Source organism: Achroia grisella, unplaced genomic scaffold, assembly GCF_030625045.1.
Source record: "Achroia grisella isolate CSIRO2021 unplaced genomic scaffold, CSIRO_AGI_Agris_v1 utg821, whole genome shotgun sequence".
Taxonomy (NCBI): Eukaryota; Metazoa; Arthropoda; class Insecta; order Lepidoptera; family Pyralidae; genus Achroia; species Achroia grisella.
The window spans coordinates 3,053,394-3,074,683 of record NW_026713035.1 but is presented as its reverse complement, the minus strand read 5'-3'; the positions used below and the strand labels follow the sequence as shown (position 1 = coordinate 3,074,683).

The 21,290-nt window shown below is 32.6% G+C and overlaps 1 protein-coding gene across 1 annotated transcript; it reads right to left on the bottom strand.

Annotated features, from left to right (window-relative positions):
* Positions 1–6,573: 6,573 nt before the first annotated feature.
* On the bottom strand, positions 6,574–16,777 carry LOC131852039 (uncharacterized). The gene is made up of 14 exons (XM_059202617.1): positions 16,553–16,777; positions 16,161–16,221; positions 15,261–15,402; positions 14,508–14,748; positions 13,964–14,128; positions 12,350–12,495; positions 11,558–11,772; positions 10,917–10,996; positions 10,226–10,449; positions 9,505–9,724; positions 8,660–8,783; positions 8,081–8,225; positions 7,352–7,485; positions 6,574–6,743 (listed from the first exon to the last, which is right to left on the bottom strand). Exons 1-14 carry the CDS (start codon positions 16,676–16,678, stop codon positions 6,631–6,633), a joined length of 2,136 nt encoding a protein of 711 aa, XP_059058600.1. The 5' UTR covers positions 16,679–16,777; the 3' UTR covers positions 6,574–6,630.
* Positions 16,778–21,290: the final 4,513 nt, after the last annotated feature.

Below are 21,290 nucleotides of genomic sequence, written 5' to 3'. Positions count from 1 at the left end.
GAAATTAATCACAATAGTTTTCAAGGGGAATCGCATGGAGATAGAATTGACAATTTCCTACTCATCTATGTTATTTTTAATGGATGATAATGGAATTGTGCAACCGTCTGTGCTAACGGCTAACCCGACTAGTACACAGATAGCAATGGGGTCATAAGTTCACTTTAGAACAATCCTTCGCCCCTATAATCATATTAATACTAGAAGCCCGATCTGGCTTCGCCGAGGTGCTCTCATAGGCTTCCACGTGGACAGCACCGCGGTATATTCTATATACCGCTTTAAAATAAAATATACTTTCCTAAATAGTATAGAAATACATCACAGAGATCTTTATTGAACATCATTTGAGATTACATCCGTCGTAGTTGCCTGGGAATAAATGGTTCTAAAAGGGTAAAACCCCCATATAACTAACCCTTCTTAAATGGAACACGAAGGGGTATAGTACTATTTCGTATTCAATTGCGTTAAAATAGTTTATGTATAACCCGAGTATTACATGTCATCTCTTTCTTACGTTCAATGAATAAAAAAGATGGAATGAACAGGAAAAGGGCTTTGCAACGGTTTTCTGTTTGTGGTCATCCACGTTTATTTGTACAGGTACTTAATTAGTTATAAGATGCCCTTACCGGAAACCCAAGGTAAACAAAATGGACGAAACAACGGAATCCGCTAATCCACTAAATTGGTTATGTCTTTACCTAAAACGATCTACACACGACTCTAAGATCAAAGGCTATCTAGGAGTAGTGGTGTTAAGCGCCCAGTAGTGTTTTAGAACTCAGTACGTTGCGATATTAGTACCTATATTTTGATAGTATGCCCCCCGAACTGAGTTCATCTATATGCTACTACCATTGTTCCGATATTGCCGTTTAATATGACACTATTTCGCTACACACGAGAGGACAACGCTTCCTCAACAATATTTTACAAAGGGATTGTTGATATGGAGTAATATGTATATGCTAGCAATGTACCATACCAGATTGACCTCCACGCGGTTCGTACTGGAAACAGTCATGATAAGCTCCTGATGAATGTGTCATGGTGGCCATACTGATCGTATCTATGAAATACATTAAATGAACAATATTTACTGAAGAAAACTGACATAATACCTATAAAGTACCTAACATATTAACCTCTGTGAGTTGTATCTCATTCGCGATACAATTTTGGCTCTACTTTCTCGGGCACACAAATGTACTTAATAATAAACTCATCTTATCAACCTTCGATGGTGCCCCGTCGGCGTAAATCATTAGCACAGGCGTGTGCACCACTCCATTATCATCCTTTTAAAAAAAAGATATGATAATAATTAGTGTTAGAAGGCGATTTAAGAAATAGAAGAAGAATAAAGTTCTGGCTATTGCTCTTATTTTAGGACTGTGTGTGGACTGTTTAATAAATACACTTAGTGTATACCCACGTAAACGAAACCTTACAAATCCTTAGAAGTACATACTAATGAGTTTAGCTGGGGAACATATTACTATAATGAGGTGAACGACCACCTAGTTGATAGGTATGCATTTCTTTCTATAGAAATATAAATAATCCTTATTCAAACTAACTTAATATAAGCACTTCTGAATAGTCACATTTGATAGAAATTTGCGTGTATTTCTTGTTTCTTGGAATAAATGTTGTTCTAAGTTCCGCGAGTTTGGAGTGCGATCTGCACTTGTCCCCTATCGTCAGGTAAAGCTGTAAAGGCCAGCTGCTGCCAACAGCATTAGAGTAGTCTGAAAAAAAATATGCTTGCCACCATCGTAGTATAAAAAAGGGGTTACAGCAACTGGGCCATTATGATCTCAATGAAGGTTTTTATTCATATATTACCTAATTTATCAATGTGAGTGAATTCACTAAACTCAATTTATCAATATAAAAAGTCAACAGTAAGTGGCATACGAAACGCAAGTCATAGAAATGCGATTACTCTTGCGAATGGATCTGCACTAAAATATGGTATAAAAGTGGAATTTGTTAACGGTATTTTGAATGAAAAACAAAATAGTTGCTATCATATAGTTTATGTTTAATCAAATATTTATTCAGTTAACTCATTAAAATCTCATTCATAAGTTACACCAAATGATTTTAACCAGTCAATTTACTAATATTGATAGCATCGACCTAAAGATATCCGATGACCCAGTATCGTCTGGAACAGGTAAACAAGCCACGACTAACCCATAATATGATTGAGTAATAAGCAACTAATTAACACACGTGGCCTATGAAGTAAACAGCGTTACTTTGCGTGTAAGTACGACCCATCTCAGTTTTGTAATAGACATGAGTACACTCAACTGAGATTAATGAAGATTATTAGTCATTTATTTATTTATTTGTTTTGAATAGGTTTTTGTCAGAGATAAATACTATGGGACACAGTTATAATACCTACTTGCAATTAATTATATCTAGTAAGACCAGCTCAATATCTATTGTCTACTAAGCACTGCCATGTCTAAACTGTGCCACCTCACCTTACACATTCATTCCATACATTTTCCTATTCTTATTTAGTATATAAAATCAATATTTTTATATACAATTTGTCAGTCTAATTATCATCTATAGTATGTATTGTCTCTATACAATTACAAAGTTCATTCTCTTTGTGTAGTGATAGTTCCATGTTTGACGTCGAGCTTCTTGAATTCAGCGCTGAGGATATATTGTAATAGTTGATTATCGCTGAAAAAATTGTAATGGGGAGAAATTGTCTTAATTTAGTGTACCACGGCAGTTTGATTTTGCAGGAACGGTTATGGTAAATTGCTGGTGATTTTGCCACTGTGGAGTGATTTGATTATTAATTAATATAATCGATTAATAATCTTCTACAGATTCTGCTCGGCAGTTTAAAGTCGCCAATCAAGGAAATATTAGAGCTGATCTCATTATCTCTCTATTCATTTACTCCATCAACTGCCAAAAATTCAGTGAGATTTCCATTTACGTATATATGTACGAAGCATTATACCAATCCTCTTTGTATAGTGATAGAATTATATGTTACACTATATATTTATACCTTGTATACACTCCTTTTCATTACCAAAATGTGGAATAAGCGTGTAAAGTACCTAATAAATTAAAAGCGATGGGCACAAAAGAAAAAAAGCTCCATACAAAACCCTATACAGAGCTGTTTAACTAGCATGATAAAAAACAATATCTATTTCTGTTGTATTTATAAGTTGTATAAAATGAAAATAATGTTTGCTTAATAAATAGCTGCTACCAATAGGACTTGTTAGTAGGAATACAACGACGAACGTTAATTTGTTGTGGGATTTATATAATCACATATACTTACTATAGATAATAAAACGTACACGTGTCATCTTTGTACATTAAATAATAAAAACAGTTTTCATACATTGTAGGTCCTAAAATCACCTAGTTACCTATATCTGTATAGAATATAAAAAAGAAATATATAGAAAAGTATTTAGAAATTATGTTGCATATTTGAGCAAGTTATTCTCTGAAACAAAATAATTGAATTCAATGTGCTGCTTACCAATTATACTACGCTGCTCATAACATTTAGTGTTTTTAATTCCGTTCGCTTCATGAACAAAAATGGTTAATCAGCTAATTGAACAACGGGACGCGTTGGGTAAAATAGGTTCAGGTAGTCCTCCACGCGGTTCATCAGTGAATTCTGATGAATTCGCCACGATGGGCTGATTTATCTGACTCATACTCATTCTTATACCCTCCACGGGTACCCCGGCAGCGTATACCTTTAGCGCAGGCGGGTATACCATTCAATTATCATCTTTTAAGTTCTAACAAATTTCCTCAACTGTACTTTAAAGTTCCCTGTATATGAATATCTTAGTAGGAGTGTACATTGCGAAAAGAACGTAAATCTTCAACTCAATGATCGATCCATTCATCATAACTGTAAAATTGGATTATCAGGTCAGAGGATGTTACACGTAAATATCAAATTAATTTTATGAGCCAGACGTTCATTATTTATCAACTTTTGTTTGACGTTACGGTACACGAGTTTATAAATATACCAACACAGGAATAACTAATTATGACTTAATAAAAGTTTGGAATATCGCTCAATCGCAAGCAAAAATTATCGACATTTGACAATGCGTAGGCCCTTGTGTAGCGGCTTATCACACCGCCTTACTACCGATGGTCGCGTGTACGTTTCTTAGCAAGTTAACATTTGTATTCAAGATTATGATTGTTAGTATCGGTCTATATATATATTCTGTATGTATTTAAAAAATAACTATGTAATTATATCAGTTGTCTAGTAACCATAACACAAGCTCTGCTTTCCAAAAAAATGCCCTGATTTACTTCCCTGAAATTGGGGCCCCTCTCCTCAATTTCATTTCTTTGTTAGTAACGAGTAGAGTTATCAACCGTCCTGTATTCCGGGGACATGTCCTAGTTCTTGGATTGTTCTGGGATATCCTAAATAGTCTTGAAGCATCCTGGGTTTTTAAATTTAAAAATTTACGCGCCTCTATTTGTTGCTAGTTTTTTATACGTATAATTTTATTCAAACACTTTAATTTAAAAATATGATTATTCTAATTAGTTGAATTATTTTTCCTGTGAGGGACAACAATTGAAGATTATTCTTGGGATGGTTTTTACCTTCTCAGGATAATGTATACTTTCCAAAGGAGCATACAACCTACAACACAAGCGTAATTTAGGACTAGAAGACGTTGCGTGAATTGTCCAGGGTTATTATTACCATTATTATTTTAGTGATCTCTTTAATACGATATTCAATAATAAAATGTTACTTTCTTTGTATGACACTGCTTTGAAATGTCTGTTACGTACAGTCACGTAGAAACTGAGCTCAAACGTAAAGCATAGTTTACACTGTTACCTTCCTTAAATACCTTTTTTTAATAATTAATATAGTTAACAAGCCGACGGCTTTTTTAATGAGTTACAATGAAGTACACTCGCTTGCGCTAACGATATACGTTAGCGAGGCACCAATGGAGGATGATAGGACGAGTATGAGGTCAGTGCAGTTAGCCCAGCGAATTCAGTAGGAATTTACCACGACCATTTTCACTGTAACATTTCAAGTTATACTACTATAATGACAGGAGCCAACAAATATCAGAGCTGCAGATTTATCTGTAGTTTTATGCTGAGTTGGTTCTTTATTCACCTTTTTGAGGTAAATATAGTCATTTCTTTGATTTGTTCATGAACTTTTTTTACCTCATGTGCCTGTAATGAAATAATTATTTAATTACAGACACAGGTGTGTTAATTGTTCAGGGTTATCCCTGGATTTATTAACACACCGCCATCCAGTCCCACGATAAGCAGAGCTAGAATGTTATAGGTACTACTAGTGTGCTTAGACTCTACTTGTGTACACTACGCTTTACAATTATTGAGCACGCTACGTGACGGTACGTTAAACTTAATTCAACGTAATTCGTTTTTTAATCCAAAGAGTTTTCTTCGTGGAGAGTAATAAAACTAATTTAAGACCCATAAAAAACTTTATTCCTATTTCAACCAGCTGTTGAGAAAATTCATTGAAGAGTTCGATGAACGGTGAAAAAAAACTTAACGAAATAGTGAAAATAAAAGAAAAAAAACGTTTTAGTTTGCAAGCACTATACATACATTATACATACTTAATCATTTAGCTACAAAAAAATCTTACTCATTTTTTATATACATACTAGTGATAACTTGCGGTTTCACTACCTGTTTAAGTTAAAAGAAATGACGGCTGCCCTGGTGCATTGTATTGCATCTATTACTTCCTTCATACTTACATAGAGTTCAATCTGTTTTTGCTCAGCTACTACAGATCGTACCATAATTACAACTGTTGTCAAATATTGGGCTAAAAAATGCAATTTTTAATCCAATTATTCCATACATATTTATATTCAACATAGTTGGTTTTATAAATATTATATTTACGTTTCGTATTAGTATCGTAGTAGTATTTTATGACTATAGTATAGTCATACATCATACATCATATAGTTTGGGACCAGATGGGACTGTGTGAATTATTAATAATAATAATTAGATATTATTATTATTAAACTGTAGTGATATTACAGCGTATGAAGGCATGTCATAGTGTACATAGACTAGTAAACAGGCTGATTTTTCACCTAAAGGAAAGAAAGTGCTCATAATGTCGATGCTGTTTCATTTATTCATAAATTTCAATTTTATATACCTGTACAAGTAAATAAAATTGAAGTTTGTTTGTACTTTCAAATTAATAGCTTATCTTTAGAAGTATATGATGGTATAGTTAATCAAAGATTTAATTTAAAAAGTTTATCTTTTTCTGAATGTTCTTGCTAATTTCTAATTAGGCTGCACCGATTTTGACGGGTTTCACTCGCAGATAGCTATAAGGAGTAAATTAGGGTTACATTTATTTAAGAAAAATTGTTTATTTTAATTTAAAAAAGCAATTTCCACGCGGACTAAGTCGCGGGTAACAGCTAGTTTATAATATATATATAAGTGTACAAAGTATAATATAATATAAGTGTATAAATATTATAATAAAAAATAAGGCACTGATTTTCAGGAGTCAAGACGCGAGGTACAATTCTAAAGAGTCAATTTACTAATTACTCTATTGCTTAAGAATGTGAATTTAGTGGTATGATATTTCAATTCTTCTCCAATTGTTGTTATTTCAGTAACCTCATCTGTAGGTGGTTCTGAAACAAAAATTATTATTTATATACACATGAAATTAGGAGAGAAACCACCAGGTCTACGTGCTCCCTTAAGAAATTAAATTTACATTGCTATACAAAAAAAATATAATATAACGTGATAAGTTCTTGGTGAATTTGTCACGATGGGCTAACTGACCTGACCTCATGCTCATCCTATCATACTCCACTGGTGCCCTGCCAGCGTAAACCATTAACGCAGGCGGGTGCACCATTCCATTATCATACACAAAAAAAAATACATCTGATGTTCGTTTAAAAGTTCATTTGATAGATTAATTATTGAGGATAAGCTATATTATTGATATAATAAATATATATAATCTATTAGCGTGATTACTAGAGCCATTGTAATGTAATGTAATATAGATACTATTTTCAAAGGGTATACAAAGCGACCTCACCATTCCGAGAATTTGTGTACGTCGCTAGTAGCACTTTCTTTATACCTGGTATAGGTATAAAGAAAGTCAGAAAGACCGCTGAGCGAAAACATATAACTCCAGAGATTGCTAATATTCTACAGCATGCCAATGCCACCTGTTTTTACAATAAGTTGCAATGTATATACAAAAAATAGATATATTTACCCAAATTCTGCCAAACTGAAGGAGGAAAGACTGGTTGTTGGGTGAATAAATAGGTGTGTTTACACTCGCGGCTTAATCTTTCCTCTGAATTTTCCTTTCGATCTATCACAGCACGATACCAATATGCTGGTTTCCTATAAGTAAGAATTGGTGTGTGATTTGAAATGTTCACATTACACATATAGTTGTAGAAAAAATATAGATGGATTTGTCTTCTCATATATTATGTTTAGTTTATCATAGACAGATTTTACGTCAGCAGTTTGTTTTGTAAATTATAGGAATATTTTATTATTCATTAAAAGTAATTTAAGTTATTATGATAAGTTTAAGAATGTTGTATACATTGGTATCGACCTTTACATTTATTATTTAATTGAGTAGTTTTTCTATTGTTTATGGATCCGAATTATTACAATTTTTTATAATATCTGTCGATTTATGATTAAGTATATATAGGTTATATATCTATATAATGACTTCGGTGGTCTAGCGGTATAGCAGAGAGTTTACCTCTGATGTTCGATTCGATTCCTCGCACGGTACAAACATTTGTATTCATAAGTATGATTGTCTGTATCGGTCTGGTATTTACTATGTATATTATGTATGTATTTACAAAAAAATCTATGTTATATCAGCTACTACGTATAACTCAAGCTCTGCTTAGCTTAGGACTAGATGGCACTGTGTGAATTATCCTGAGATAATTATTATACTCATACTCACTTCAAATGGTCCTGCACTATATTGTTTGCTATTGGCATAGTTATCTTCTGAACTGGATCACTTAATAATTGACCGACTGTTTTGATGGGTGACCGTTCAGAAACATAGTGTTCTAACAGACGACTAGCTATCGGTTTAAGGTTTGCTGAAACATATTATATAGTGTAAATGGAGTAAATTCACAAATTAAAACAATTAAAAACATAATAGTAAATTATTTAGGTATACTTTTTACCCTATATCGTATAGGATTATCGTAATAGCTAGGAGGTGAGATTATACAATGTGGTTATGTATGGCAGAGTTTCTGGAAATTGTAATGCATTTGCTTTATATTTTTATTTTTGATCTTTTTGATCTGGTAGATATTTGAACTGAAAGTTCGAAGACTTCCCTTTTATACCCTCAAGAGAAATTAATCTAATATGTAAAATTTATTGATTTCAATATACACTATGTTTTAAATACAAACGTATTTTTATCAGTTTTTAAGTATTAATAGTTTTAACTATGCGCAGTTTTACACTATATATGGTGCTGTGTAAATTGTTTATTATTATAATTATCAAACGAACTCACCAAAATCTGCTCTCAAACAAGTTTCAGCGCGATATAGGTGCTCCAAACAGACATGAACTTGGGCGAATTTCATCAATAGATGTTTCCACGGGCTTATGTCGATCTCATCAGCTATTAGAGGTACCTGCAATGTAAATGCAAATATTACTAATATTATAAACGCGAAAGTTTGTAAGTATGGAGCAATAGATGGATGGCTAGATGTTTGTCTTTCACGCAAAATCTACTGATTGGATTTTAATAAAACTTTACAATAATATAGCACATGAGAATAACACAAATACTGTACATTTCCAACATATATATAGTAAAGAATATGGAACTGTAGCATCGCACGACCTTCTACAGCCGCATGCAAACTGTTCGCACATTTTTTTTCTGACTAATCTAATACTGTTGGTTACGGCAAGCCTTTACAGCTTCACCGGACGATAGGTCGGGTCAGTGTTCCGCGACGCCCCCCCCCCCCCCCCCTCCACTACAAACTACAAACCCGCGGAAGGACTCATGGAGCGACGAAGGCCAACTCCTGCCTGTCAGATACAACTTTAGTCTTTGGGCAGGCCGTCTTAATATCGATACCACTTTTAATCGGACGGAAGATCGATTGAAGGGGCAAACAGGGGCGCCGGTATGGATCGCTCGGACAGTCGGATGCGTGGTATGTGGTTGAGGTCGTCATCTTCGCCTGCGAGGACGGTGTCGTTGCTGGCGGAACGCGAGCGTTAGGTGCGAGCGGGAGCAGGCTTGTATTGGCGTCTCATTCACTGCATAGACTCATTATATAACCACCCTTATCTTTTCTTGTAAAATGTACAAAACAAAGGATTTTAGTATGTATGTACCTCATTCACATCTTTCTTTTCAGCAACAAGGCCGTGTTTCTTCAATGATGCGAAATCATCAACAGTGAGATCATTATTATCGTCAACGTAAAATGATTCACAATCGAGTCTAATCGAGTGTTCAGCTGATGATATATTATCGAATGGATTAAGTGTGAAATCCCCGCCCATTGTCATGTCTTGAATTGTTTGGTTTATCTGTTCTATAGACTCGTGGGATCTGGAAAGATATGCAGAAAGTATACATTGTAGGTACCATAAAGTTAATAGTTTCATCGTGAATATAAAATGGTATTTCGCGTTGTCTTCTATCTGTTGCTTATCACTGTTTTTATGGCCAATAAACAGACAGCGGCATTATCATCGTCTAGTTGCAATATTTATTTGCTTATACCTATTTGTATTTTTTTTGTGTAGATAGAATAGCAAGTTGTTTATTGAGGGGTTTGCAATATAATTCCAAGCTAAGCAGAGCTTGTTGTTGTGTTATGGAATCAGACAACTGATATAAACACATAGATATTTTTTTGTTAATAAATACGTATTATACATAGAAATCACCCAAACTAGTACAAACAATCCTACTCATAAGTACAAATATTTGTACCGTGCGAGGAATCGAACCCACGACCATAGGAAGTAAGACAGTATGTTAAACCACTAGACCACCGAAGAGTCAAATAATTAGCAAATTTTAAACAGTGTAAAGTTTATTTGATACCTCACTTCAGTAGTCCAAATACCAGCAATATAAAAGGAATGTTCTAGAAGGGACATAACTCTAGTGTATTCCCACATAGTTTTCTCAGTTCCAACCTGAGCTGCTAATGACAATGCTTGGGGTGAACTTGACCGAAGATTCTTCAATACTTTAGCGGTTTGGGAATGTCCACGAGATAATTTCAGTACCAATTTTGATAGGTAGGTTTTATTATTTGCATCAATCTGTAAGAAAAGTAGGTAAAAAATAGTATTTGAACTGTTTTGGTATGTGATCAGCCCGACAATAAAAAATAAAAAAGTCGCTCTTGTAAAGTATGACTAAGAAGTTGTTACGCGCAACTACGTCTTCTCTTTTTGAAAGAAAATAAACTTACCTCTGTTCTCATGATACGTCTATTTTCACGTAAACTTTATTAAGATTTGTTCAGCCGTTTTGGCTGTGTAATGGTAACAACATATAATAAACAATTTATAATAATAATCATTATTCACGCACAATCTAATGCATAACTGACATTAATACATAGATATTCTTAGCTATCGGAACAATCGACAGCAATTGGCCTTAGGAATGACACACGTGACAACACAGCTCAGTGATTATTATAACATGATGCCATTTGTTATAATAAGGTGAACCATCAGTTTGTTTACCATTTTACTTCTCCATAAATCTTTTAAATACTTACAAATGGTCTGATTTTGCCAGAAGAAATGAATTTAAGAGCTTGTATAAGTAGTGTCACTAGCTCTTCAGCAGTCTCGCAATCTGGAAATATAAATAATAATAATAAAGGGAGAGCAAATAAAAAATCAATAAGCATGGGGGAAGGGGGTGACAAAGGGGATAGGGGTAAATAATTATAATAAATCTGCTTACCGTAATATTTGAACGGTCCCTTAATTTTATTATAGTGTAAGAGATATAGAAGACACCACATTAAAAGAGTTCATAAATAACAAAATTGCATTAAATTACTACAAGTACTTAATTACATGATAAAATATATAATCAATCATGTATATATTTTTGCAAGTTTAGAAATACAGTGTTTTTTCTTATGCATCATAAGAAAAAACACGCTCGGTTTATGCTGGCGGGGCAGTGGAGTATGATAACCCGAACATGAGGTCTGGTCAGTTAGCCCATTCTGGTAAATTGACAATGAACTTTTCACGATGGTTTCCAGGAGGAACTACAGGGAGGTCAACCTGACATGGTACATTACTAGTAATGGAGTTATTAATCCACAATAATCCACATTAACTACTATACACTAACTATCCCTGACCCCAGAAATATGGTGTTGAAACCTATAAAACATCTTACCTCGTAAAATATCCCACAATTTATATGTGAAGTCGTTACTGGATCCCTCAGCATTCATAGCGGAGAGACACTGTCGTAAACTGGTAGTGTCCTCAGTCACACAAGTGCACCCACCAGTAGGGCATTCTGCCGTATAAGCATATGTCTCAGTTTCGTTGAGGAGCTCGCTTAACCGTTTTTTGTTGTTAGCCTTTTTCATCCCAACAGTGTAGTTTCTGGAAGTAAGTTATTAACATCCTTTATAGTACCTATTTAAGGAAATACTCGCAATGTTAAAGGTGAAATGAGGTTTATTATCCGCGCACAAGGGGGTTTATTATCCGCGTCGGTCTGTATGTTCTCGATAATTACCGAATGGATATTCATGCGGTTTACTTATAACTTGTTAAATAGTATTTATTGACCAAAGCCTTATAATTATATAATAAACGATCACTCGAATGATGAACGTGCATGGCAAAAGTAGTTCGTGCACGGGATTTTTCACTTAATATTAGACATACCTATATAATGTACATTTTAAACGGTAGTTTTACCCTTTAAAAAAAGGAAATTTGCCAGTTCTGCTTTATTGAATCTGTATACTGATCTGGATGGAAGGGAAAATAATATGAATACAAAAAATTTACGTTCATAAGCAGCTTAAATGTCCTACATGAATAAATGCATTTTGATTTGATTTCAATATTTGAGGAAGCTTTAGGTATAATTCATTAAGATTCTATGTAAATTAACTTTAACAATTGTGAAGCTGGGGCAGCTCCCTGGTATCAGTACAAATGTGTTACCTACCGTATAATAGCAGTCTCTAAGTTGACTGAAGAATATCCAGCTGCTGTCATATCAACCAATAGTTGATTTATATTGTGCAATGAACATACAGACTTCCATATAGCATTACATGGACTAGCTAAATGTCCTACTATTACTTCTTGCTCCTGTAGAGAAAGACTAAATTTAGATATACATATGTTTACCATATTATTATATTAATAAAGATTACAATTCAATAGTAAAATTTCATTGGCCGGGTCATTGGGCTACCTAAAATATGGTCGAGCGCAGTGATGGCTGGCTCATCCGTCATACTCGTGAACGGGTGCTGCTTGTAGGGACTGGTCTGCTCTAATCACTATGACTGATTTCCTCTTATTAATTGTTTAACCAGTTGGTTATGTATTCAATATTTTTTCTTTTTGAGTATTTAATTGAATTAGTGCTAATTGGTGGTTTGTATTCACACACTTAAACTTAAAAATGTAAAGTAATAATAAAATTATTTAAAAGAGCAACACGCAAGTCCTTTTTAACCCCTGTTCGCCCTCTTACCTGCAAGAGAGATTCCGGTTCCGAACCGGTGAACATATACGCTCTTGTCAAGAGTTACTACTCACAATTCCTTCTCATACTAGTCACCGGTACACTAAATCTTTTACTGTTCAAGCTGTCCGACTGTGGAATACACTACCTACAGAGATTAAATTATCGCCTTCGACTAGCACTCTTAAAAGACGCCTTTGCAAGCTCTGGGGTCATTCCGAGTCTGCGCTCTTTTAATACTCCAATTATTTATAATATTTTCTCTTGTTTTTTTTTTTTTGTTATGTATGTGTATATATGTATATATGTTTATGTGTATTTATGTATTTATATTTTGTTGTTATTATTTATGCTTCTATTAAAATTATTATTAGATTCACTATTATTTCTTGTACTATATTTTTATATATATTGCTTTTCGACGCGTATTTTCTTATTGTACTTATATCCACCACTCCACAATTCCTTTCAGTCACTCAAAGGTTGACTGGAAGAAATCCTCTTTTGGGATAAGTCCGCCATTGTACCATCTATTTATTTTTATAAGACATATGTATCTATTAATATTTTGTACAATAAAGAATTACAAACAAACAAACAAGTTTCTTGCTCGTCCTTCTTGTGATGAGACAGCTTTCCGAACGAGCGGTAGATTAAAAAAAAAATGTAATGACTATTCAAAAGTGCTTCAATGTAAGTTTATTTGAATATATGATTTTCTATTCTATTTTATTCTATTTAGACTTACAGGACATTTATGTCCATAGAGCAAGATTACGGTTTATTACACAACCTCACTTCTGATGGTCATGGATTGGATTCCTTGCACAACGCAAATAATTTGTATATGACTGTTTGTATTAGTTTTCTATATAAATTATATATGTGTCTACAAAAAAATATACTTTTATCATTTGTCTTGTAGGTACCCATAACATGGGCCTACATGCTGTGTCAGGGATTAATATAATTATTTTTTAAATTAATTTCCATTTGTTACAGTGTAATGTTATTGTTATGTTTTATTTTTCGTGAATTAAGGGATTACATTAAAAATATAACAAATTCAAATATAGAGAAACTTACGAAATTAACTTTACAGCTTAAAAATGGGGTTGACAAAGTTTTTCCTTGCCATTCACAGTGTAGCTCAGTTAAACCGCCACTGGGTGCATTCAATAACTCATCTGTAGTGAGAGATCCATATGAAATGCCAGACAGTAAGTATTTACAGTCAACAGTAACATTAATCTGAAACAAATAATTTCTTTTTTTAATATAATTAAATAGTATAAAACAACTAGCACACAAGCTTCTTGATGTATACATTCTATATAATTGAAAAATATATAATTAGAAACACAATAGACTGCCTTAATGACCACTTTAATTCCGATTGTCGCATGACGGTATAAAAATTTGTATTCATGAGTATGATTAAGTGTAACAACAATCATGTACATGGTTATAAATACACAGAATATAATTTTTAAATTCCATTAGGGATAGGGATGTAGTGATCACTGGCATATGCAATTAACATTTTTGTCGAAAGGAAATAACAGAATCAGTAGTTATAACCTGAACAGACCAGTTAGTTAAGATTTCTTATACATTTCTAGATGTTTACCATATCTGAGATAATATTTTCCTGTGCTGCATACTGCTGCACTAAATTATTAAGATCCACTTCCTCTAAGGTCATGGATCCTTCATACGTAACAATGCCTCTAGCAAAGTGATGATCATCAGATTGTATAGTCAGCAGAAGAGGTTTGTTCTCATCAAGTGGGTTGGTTAATATCCACATAGGTACAGCTTCCTCTGCTGATGCTGTGTTTAGACTTCTGTTATATAGATTTGCAATATCTCTGAAAATGTTAAAAGAAACTTTGGATTATTTGGTTACATTACTTTATTTATGTAATTGGAAGGACATGCTAATGGTCCACCTGAATGTAAGTGGTGCACATTCGATGTTTAAAGGAAATATTTAACTTCATGTTACAAACTATCTTCATGCCAAATTTAATTAAGTTTTTTTAGATATTGAATCACGAAAAGGTAACAAAAAGATAGACATATAGTTTGGGCAATTATAGTACTAATATAGATAGTTTTTTCATGAATTAATTTCCTTAGCTATCATGACTAGCACTTTACAAAATATATGCTAATAAACTGTGTCACCATCCAGTAGGGTTCAAAATGAAAAACTCTTTTATAGATTAGAAAATCATTTTTCTGTTACATAGCCCATTACTGAGTTAATCTATAGGGTTTATAATATCTCTCTGCTACCAAAAATAAAGAATCAATGAAAAATGTTGCAAAACAGAGTAAATGAAGTTGTATGGATCAACTAGTATAGACTATAACAAACCTAGCTTTGCTGATGGCAACTGGTAGATGGCTGGCTTCCTCCTTACTCCACAGCTGTGGTTCATCAGTTAACAGTGTATCATCCAATAACGTGTGCAAACTCAAATCCAATTTGAGTGGAGATCCAGTTAATTCCAATTCCTCTAGATAAACATTAAGTACAATATTATATGATTCAGCACTCAGAGTAAATAATAAGATGTAGAGAAAAATATATTACACCAACCACAATTAATATCGGATAAGGAAATGGAGATTAAATCATCATCATAGGAACCTAAGATTGGATGTAAAAATTGTTGTTGTTATTTTTGTTATTTTGAAAACTAACATTACAATTTGTAAAACAAAATTCAATTAGTATAATATCTTTATTTAAAAAGTGGAAGCTATATCCTCCACTTCGTAACACAAACTAATATTGGATTTAACATGTTATTAAAAATAAGATATTCTGGAATTGGAATGGTAAATAAGCTGTTGGCACATAGTGAGTGGTAACCACCATATATTTAATTATAAACAGAACTATGAACAACACATTATCATGTGACATCCATGATACCACTAATACATTGGCATGTGACACGGCTATGATTTCATGCATGTTATTCTGTAATTTGCTGCATTATACACTCTAAAACTGAAACACAGCCTATGAAACAATCTCCTTGCTTGTTGAAATAGCTGTGACTGAAATACCCATGCAGACAACTCAAAAGTATTAGAATTTAATATTTGAATGTGTAAAATAGACAGTAAGAATTTTTTGGCACTTTATAATTTACTTTTACTCAAAACTTTTACCACTTCTTTGGTCCAAGAGCTTATTCTTATTTCAAAAATAGTTTATAGAGAGCAATCAACACTGACAATGTTCAACTATATCAGTTATTATTACCTGTTTCGATGTTGTTGTCTCTTTCAACTTTGTTATCTATTGCATTAGCAGATAGCTTATTCTGAAAAAAATATTTAGAAACAATTATATATTACTTCGGTTAATCCAGCATATGACTATATTGCCAATAAATCTTTAAAAATGTAGTAATTGACAGTTAAGTAATTAAGTACATTAAATTGCAATAACTTATTATTCTAGGGATGGTATTATTACTCATTTTGTTTTTACAAATAAGTAATTTTAATTACAATAGATTTTAAATTACCGCTTATATATTGCTAATATATTATAAGCGATAATTTAAAATTATGTTTTCTAAGTTATTACACTGTATATATCGTAAATAATTTCAAAAGAAAGGGAATAATTTGAAATTTCATTTAACATACCTTAACAAAAACCATTACAATTTCTGTTTTGTTTTTTGTATACATCTCCACATAACTTGGACAAATTTGTTTTTCTATTGATAGTTTGGGATAACTTTCTAATACTGGCTGTAATAGATTATCCATTTTAAAAACAAAATATTAGAACAACGATTTAAAAAAATGATAGATTTTTATAATTTAAATTTTAAAAACAAACGTAAACTGAATTTGTCTATTGCTGTTTTAAAATTCGTCCAATTTGGACAGGCGAAGAGCATTGCCCATACTGCTTAGTCAGTAGCTGAATTTGTCTACTCTACTGTCTATTTGATTCTGGCCACAGATTCTGTCGCACCAAAATACTCTGTGGTACTGGTTTGTATTAAAATTAGTGTCTATTTTTTGCGACAGAGGGCCATATTGTATTATAATGCTTGGTAAAAACAATTGAAGATTAAAGTAGATTGTAAAAATCATTATAATAGAATTTCTTTTTTATGCTTTTATTAATGATATCGTTTAATATTCATAGGAATAAAATATTTAATTATTGTGAAATAAGCTAAACTTACTGTTATATTTTTAATCTTAATAATAATGACATTTTTACATTAAATCATTTTTTAATTTGTTCTTTATTTTTATTACGTTAGCTATTAATTATAAAATAATAGGTAACAACATTTTTATAATATCCTTTTAAGAGTTACGTGTCCTGATTTGATTAAATATATGTAGTAAGTACATAAGTTATTATTACACTTATTTGCGCTAAATGAAATTCTATTGTGGGCAATAATTATGGTACCTATTATATATTATTATTATTACAATGAAATAATACCCAATCTATGAGATCCACTCTTTTTTTACTTATATATAAATATCAGCTATAGGTACTAACCTATTCAAAGATAATAAATTAATACATTTAAAGAAATGATTAAGAAGTTAAAAATTGTCTAATATACACATAAAAAGAAAACAATCAATATTAATAAAATTAAACAAAACAATCTAATTTGAAATCTCTTTATTTTGAAATAGGATAAATAGCACATCCATAAAATGAACATGTACGTAATTACGAGTAAACGATTATGAACAGAATAAACATTAGGAATTAGGTCGCACACTCATTATACACTCAGGATACACAGAACGGAGAAGTAAAATTTATCAACTACATTACTCCAGTCACTCTAGAAATAACTAAAGTTTAGAAATGAACGACATTTTGGCTAATAAATGGACAAACTATTCTAATTACTATTACAACTAGTTTTTTTTTGTAATTACATTAAAAAATTGAGTAGCTAACAAGTCTGTTTGCCATAACTGCACTAGCTGACTCGCGCAACTTCGTCTGCATCGCCCTTAATTGACATTATATTTCGCCGATTTACATTTTTCACATGAATCTTCTTAAATTATAGGCATGTGTTATTATGATGTATAAACTATTATTTTGTTACATCCAAAGCCGTTCAGTAGTTTCGCGTGTAAGAGTAAAAAACTAAAACACTAACATGAAATAAAATCTGAAGATGCTTACATTGACACTGACTTACATATCACCGTCAATATAATATACCTAATGTTTAATTACATTATCGCCACATCTTCAACAATTATTGTGACAACAAACTGTATGAAAATGTTTATACCATATCTCACAATTTTATTAAATTGATGAAATTTGCCAGAGTCGACCAGAGTCGACATAGTACATACACAAACATGGTTATAACTTCCGGCAACTACTAATAAAATGTTAAAAAAATGTGTACCTACATATTTTGAACATTTTATCGCTAGATGTGCGGAGTACCTTAATCTTTATTGGTTGGATATACCTTTCTGATTAATTAATCGGAGATCCGATTGAGTGGGTTGCTTTCAAAAAGAGTATCAACGCGTAACAATCGATGTGTAGCGTAACTATCAAAATTAAAAGAGCACTCCATGACTGAATATTGGAAAAAAATAAAAACAGGCGTGGGCATAATGCATTTTGCTTAATATATTTACGTACTAGCAGAGCCCGCGGTTTCACCCTCGTTAAATTAAAATATAGCCTATATTTTATTCTGATGCGTAAGCTATACTGCTGTAAAGTTTCTTCAAAATCCGTTTTGTAGTTTTTGCGTGAAAGAGTAACAAACATCCATACTAACAAACTTTTATTCTTATAATAATACTAGCTTTTACCCGCGGCTTCTCTCCCATTGAATCCATTAAATAATGATATTACTGGCTGGTATATGGCGCTGATGTAGCAAAATATCGATAATTTTTTTTTATAATAAATATTTGTATCTTTAAATAAAAAGTAACCTATGTTCATTCTAATACCTCCAAGAACATGCGTACAAAATTTCATGATGATCGGTTCAGTAGCTTTTGCGTGAAAGCGTAACAAACATCCTCAGTACCTCAGTTTAATCTATTTTATATCCCAAGTAGCTTGCTTTGTAAGGTGTATTTTGGGTGAAGGGAAAGGAGAGGTGAAGGGAAGTTTTTAGTTACATTTTCATTTCACTATCTTATGGTATTGAAAATTACAGATTATGTAAGAGTAAAATTTTATATAAGAGACAGTTACTTGTCATTAGGTGGGTTAAAAGCATATTTTTTGTCGCTTCTAAAGTTCTTATAAAGTTTCTTCTTTTGTTTTACATATATAATATACATAGAGAACATCCAGACAGATACAAATAATCATACACATAAATACAAATGTTTGCGCCGAGAAAGGATTCGAATCCGCGACCATCGGAAGTAAAGCGGTGTGCTAAACCACTAGACCACCGAAGCTGTCATGATGTTCGATTGTATCAGTGAGATTACATGAGAATTAATCTCATACATCCTATTGCCACTTCCCCAAGTACTAATGTTGTACTGTAAAAAAATACTAAATCATTTTTAACTCTATCCTGATTTAATAGGGTTGCATATTATTTGTACCAAATTTAGGTGAAAATACTAAACGTTTATTTTAGCGTAACTGACTGATGAACGAAGTGAACCTTTTAGTTTGATTGGTTAATACTCGTCAGATTTTATTGTTAACCTTTCAACGTTCATTTTGTAAATCCCTTGTATCTTCCATTTATATTTACATAATAAATGTTCATTGTCTGTAATAGAATGACTAAAACACTATTAAGAGAGTATGTATGTAAATTTTGGTCTCTATAAACATATATTGAATGTAGGAAGAGAAGTACCTAATGAATATAGTATAATAGAAACTACGTAATTTAAATTAGTTACTAACAGAATTTACTAAGTACACTTTTTGGAAAATGTAACGTCATATTATCTTATATATAAAATTCTCGTGTCACAGTTTCCGTTCCCATACTCCTCCGAAACGGCTTGACCGATTCTCATGAAATTTTGTGAGCGTATTGAGTAGGTCTGAGAATCGGCCAACATCTATTTTTCATCCCCCTAAATGTTAGGGGTAGTCCACCTCTAATTTTTTTTTATTTTAAGGCAAAACAACGTTTGCCGGGACAGCTAGCGATGCGAATGAAGCGTATCCATAATGATGTTTACGAATCAATAACAGTTTTAATATAAATTTTAACCCCATTTTATAAGTATCTACGTTTGGAAAACATCTTTCAGTTTTCGCTACCAACATGACATTACAAATATAAGGCTCAACTCACATTGGTCAAGTCGACGAATCATATCATTCGTTATAGGAATCTACAATACGATTTTCCCATCGAAACTGGAATAAAGTAGGCACATAATGAAAATGAAATAGTTTAATAGGTATATAATAGGTGCCAAAAGGATCTACAGCCAGGGCCGGATTAATGATGTCGGGGCGCCTATGCAATGAAATTCTCGTTTATATATTAATAAAATATATCATATACCTACATATAGAATATAGAATATTTTTTAAATATTCACTAAACCATTTTAATGATAACGATGCATGGCAATAGTTATTCATACACATTCAACAATGCAATTTTATTTACTTGGCTTATAAAAAAAAGAAGTTCAATTGTTATCAGTTCCTCTCAATTTAATCTGTAGACTGAACTGGACAGTAGATAAAAAATATTAATATATATGATACTAAAATATTAATTTAATATTCGTAAGCGACTGACATGTGCTATATGATGAAATGTTTTTTTTTATATGATTAACGGGGGTCACCCAGGCGGTTGCCAAACCTTTTGCAAGCAGTGCCCCAAACAAATGGCACAGGAGGCATTCGAGTGTACCCACATGATTCGCGTCGTGCACTATATACACCGCGGGCCAATGTCGCCGATGCAGCGATGTCGCGGTAGAATGCTAACGCGACTTCGCGTCTCCGGCAATGGCGTTCGTAGATACACCTTGTGATTTTTTCTGAATAAGATACCCTCTCGTCAATCCTCTGTGGTGGGATCCTTTGAATTTTTCGACACGTCAAAAAAAATGAAAAAAGAAACACATTATAGAAAAAAGGCACAAAAAACCAGATGTTTATATATTATATTAATAGAAAGTAGACGATGAAAAATGTTAAACACTTCATACGGCACGACGATTTTATAAAAAATATTATTAAGGGAAAAATAGAAGGAAAGACCAAGGTACAGCTACATCAAGCAAATTAGAGACAAAATGGGAGTTGTGTCGTCTCAACATTTAAAGAGCATGATGGAAGATCGCAAAAAGAGCTCCACTGACAACAGCTAGAGATCGCGAAAAGTAGCAAGAGCTCCAGCGATAA

What these genes read in the sequence shown, in the direction of transcription:
- LOC131852039 (XM_059202617.1), bottom strand. Translation starts at nt 16,678, where the DNA reads ATGGATAATCTATTACAGCCAGTATTAGAAAGTTATCCCAAACTATCA. An exon ending in ATTGTGGGATATTTTACGAG is followed by an intron (nt 10,997 to 11,557) that starts GTAAGATGTTTT and finishes TTATATTTCCAG; the next exon opens with ATTGCGAGACTGCTGAAGAG. An exon ending in ATTTGGACTACTGAAGTGAG is followed by an intron (nt 9,725 to 10,225) that starts GTATCAAATAAA and finishes ATATCTTTCCAG; the next exon opens with ATCCCACGAGTCTATAGAAC.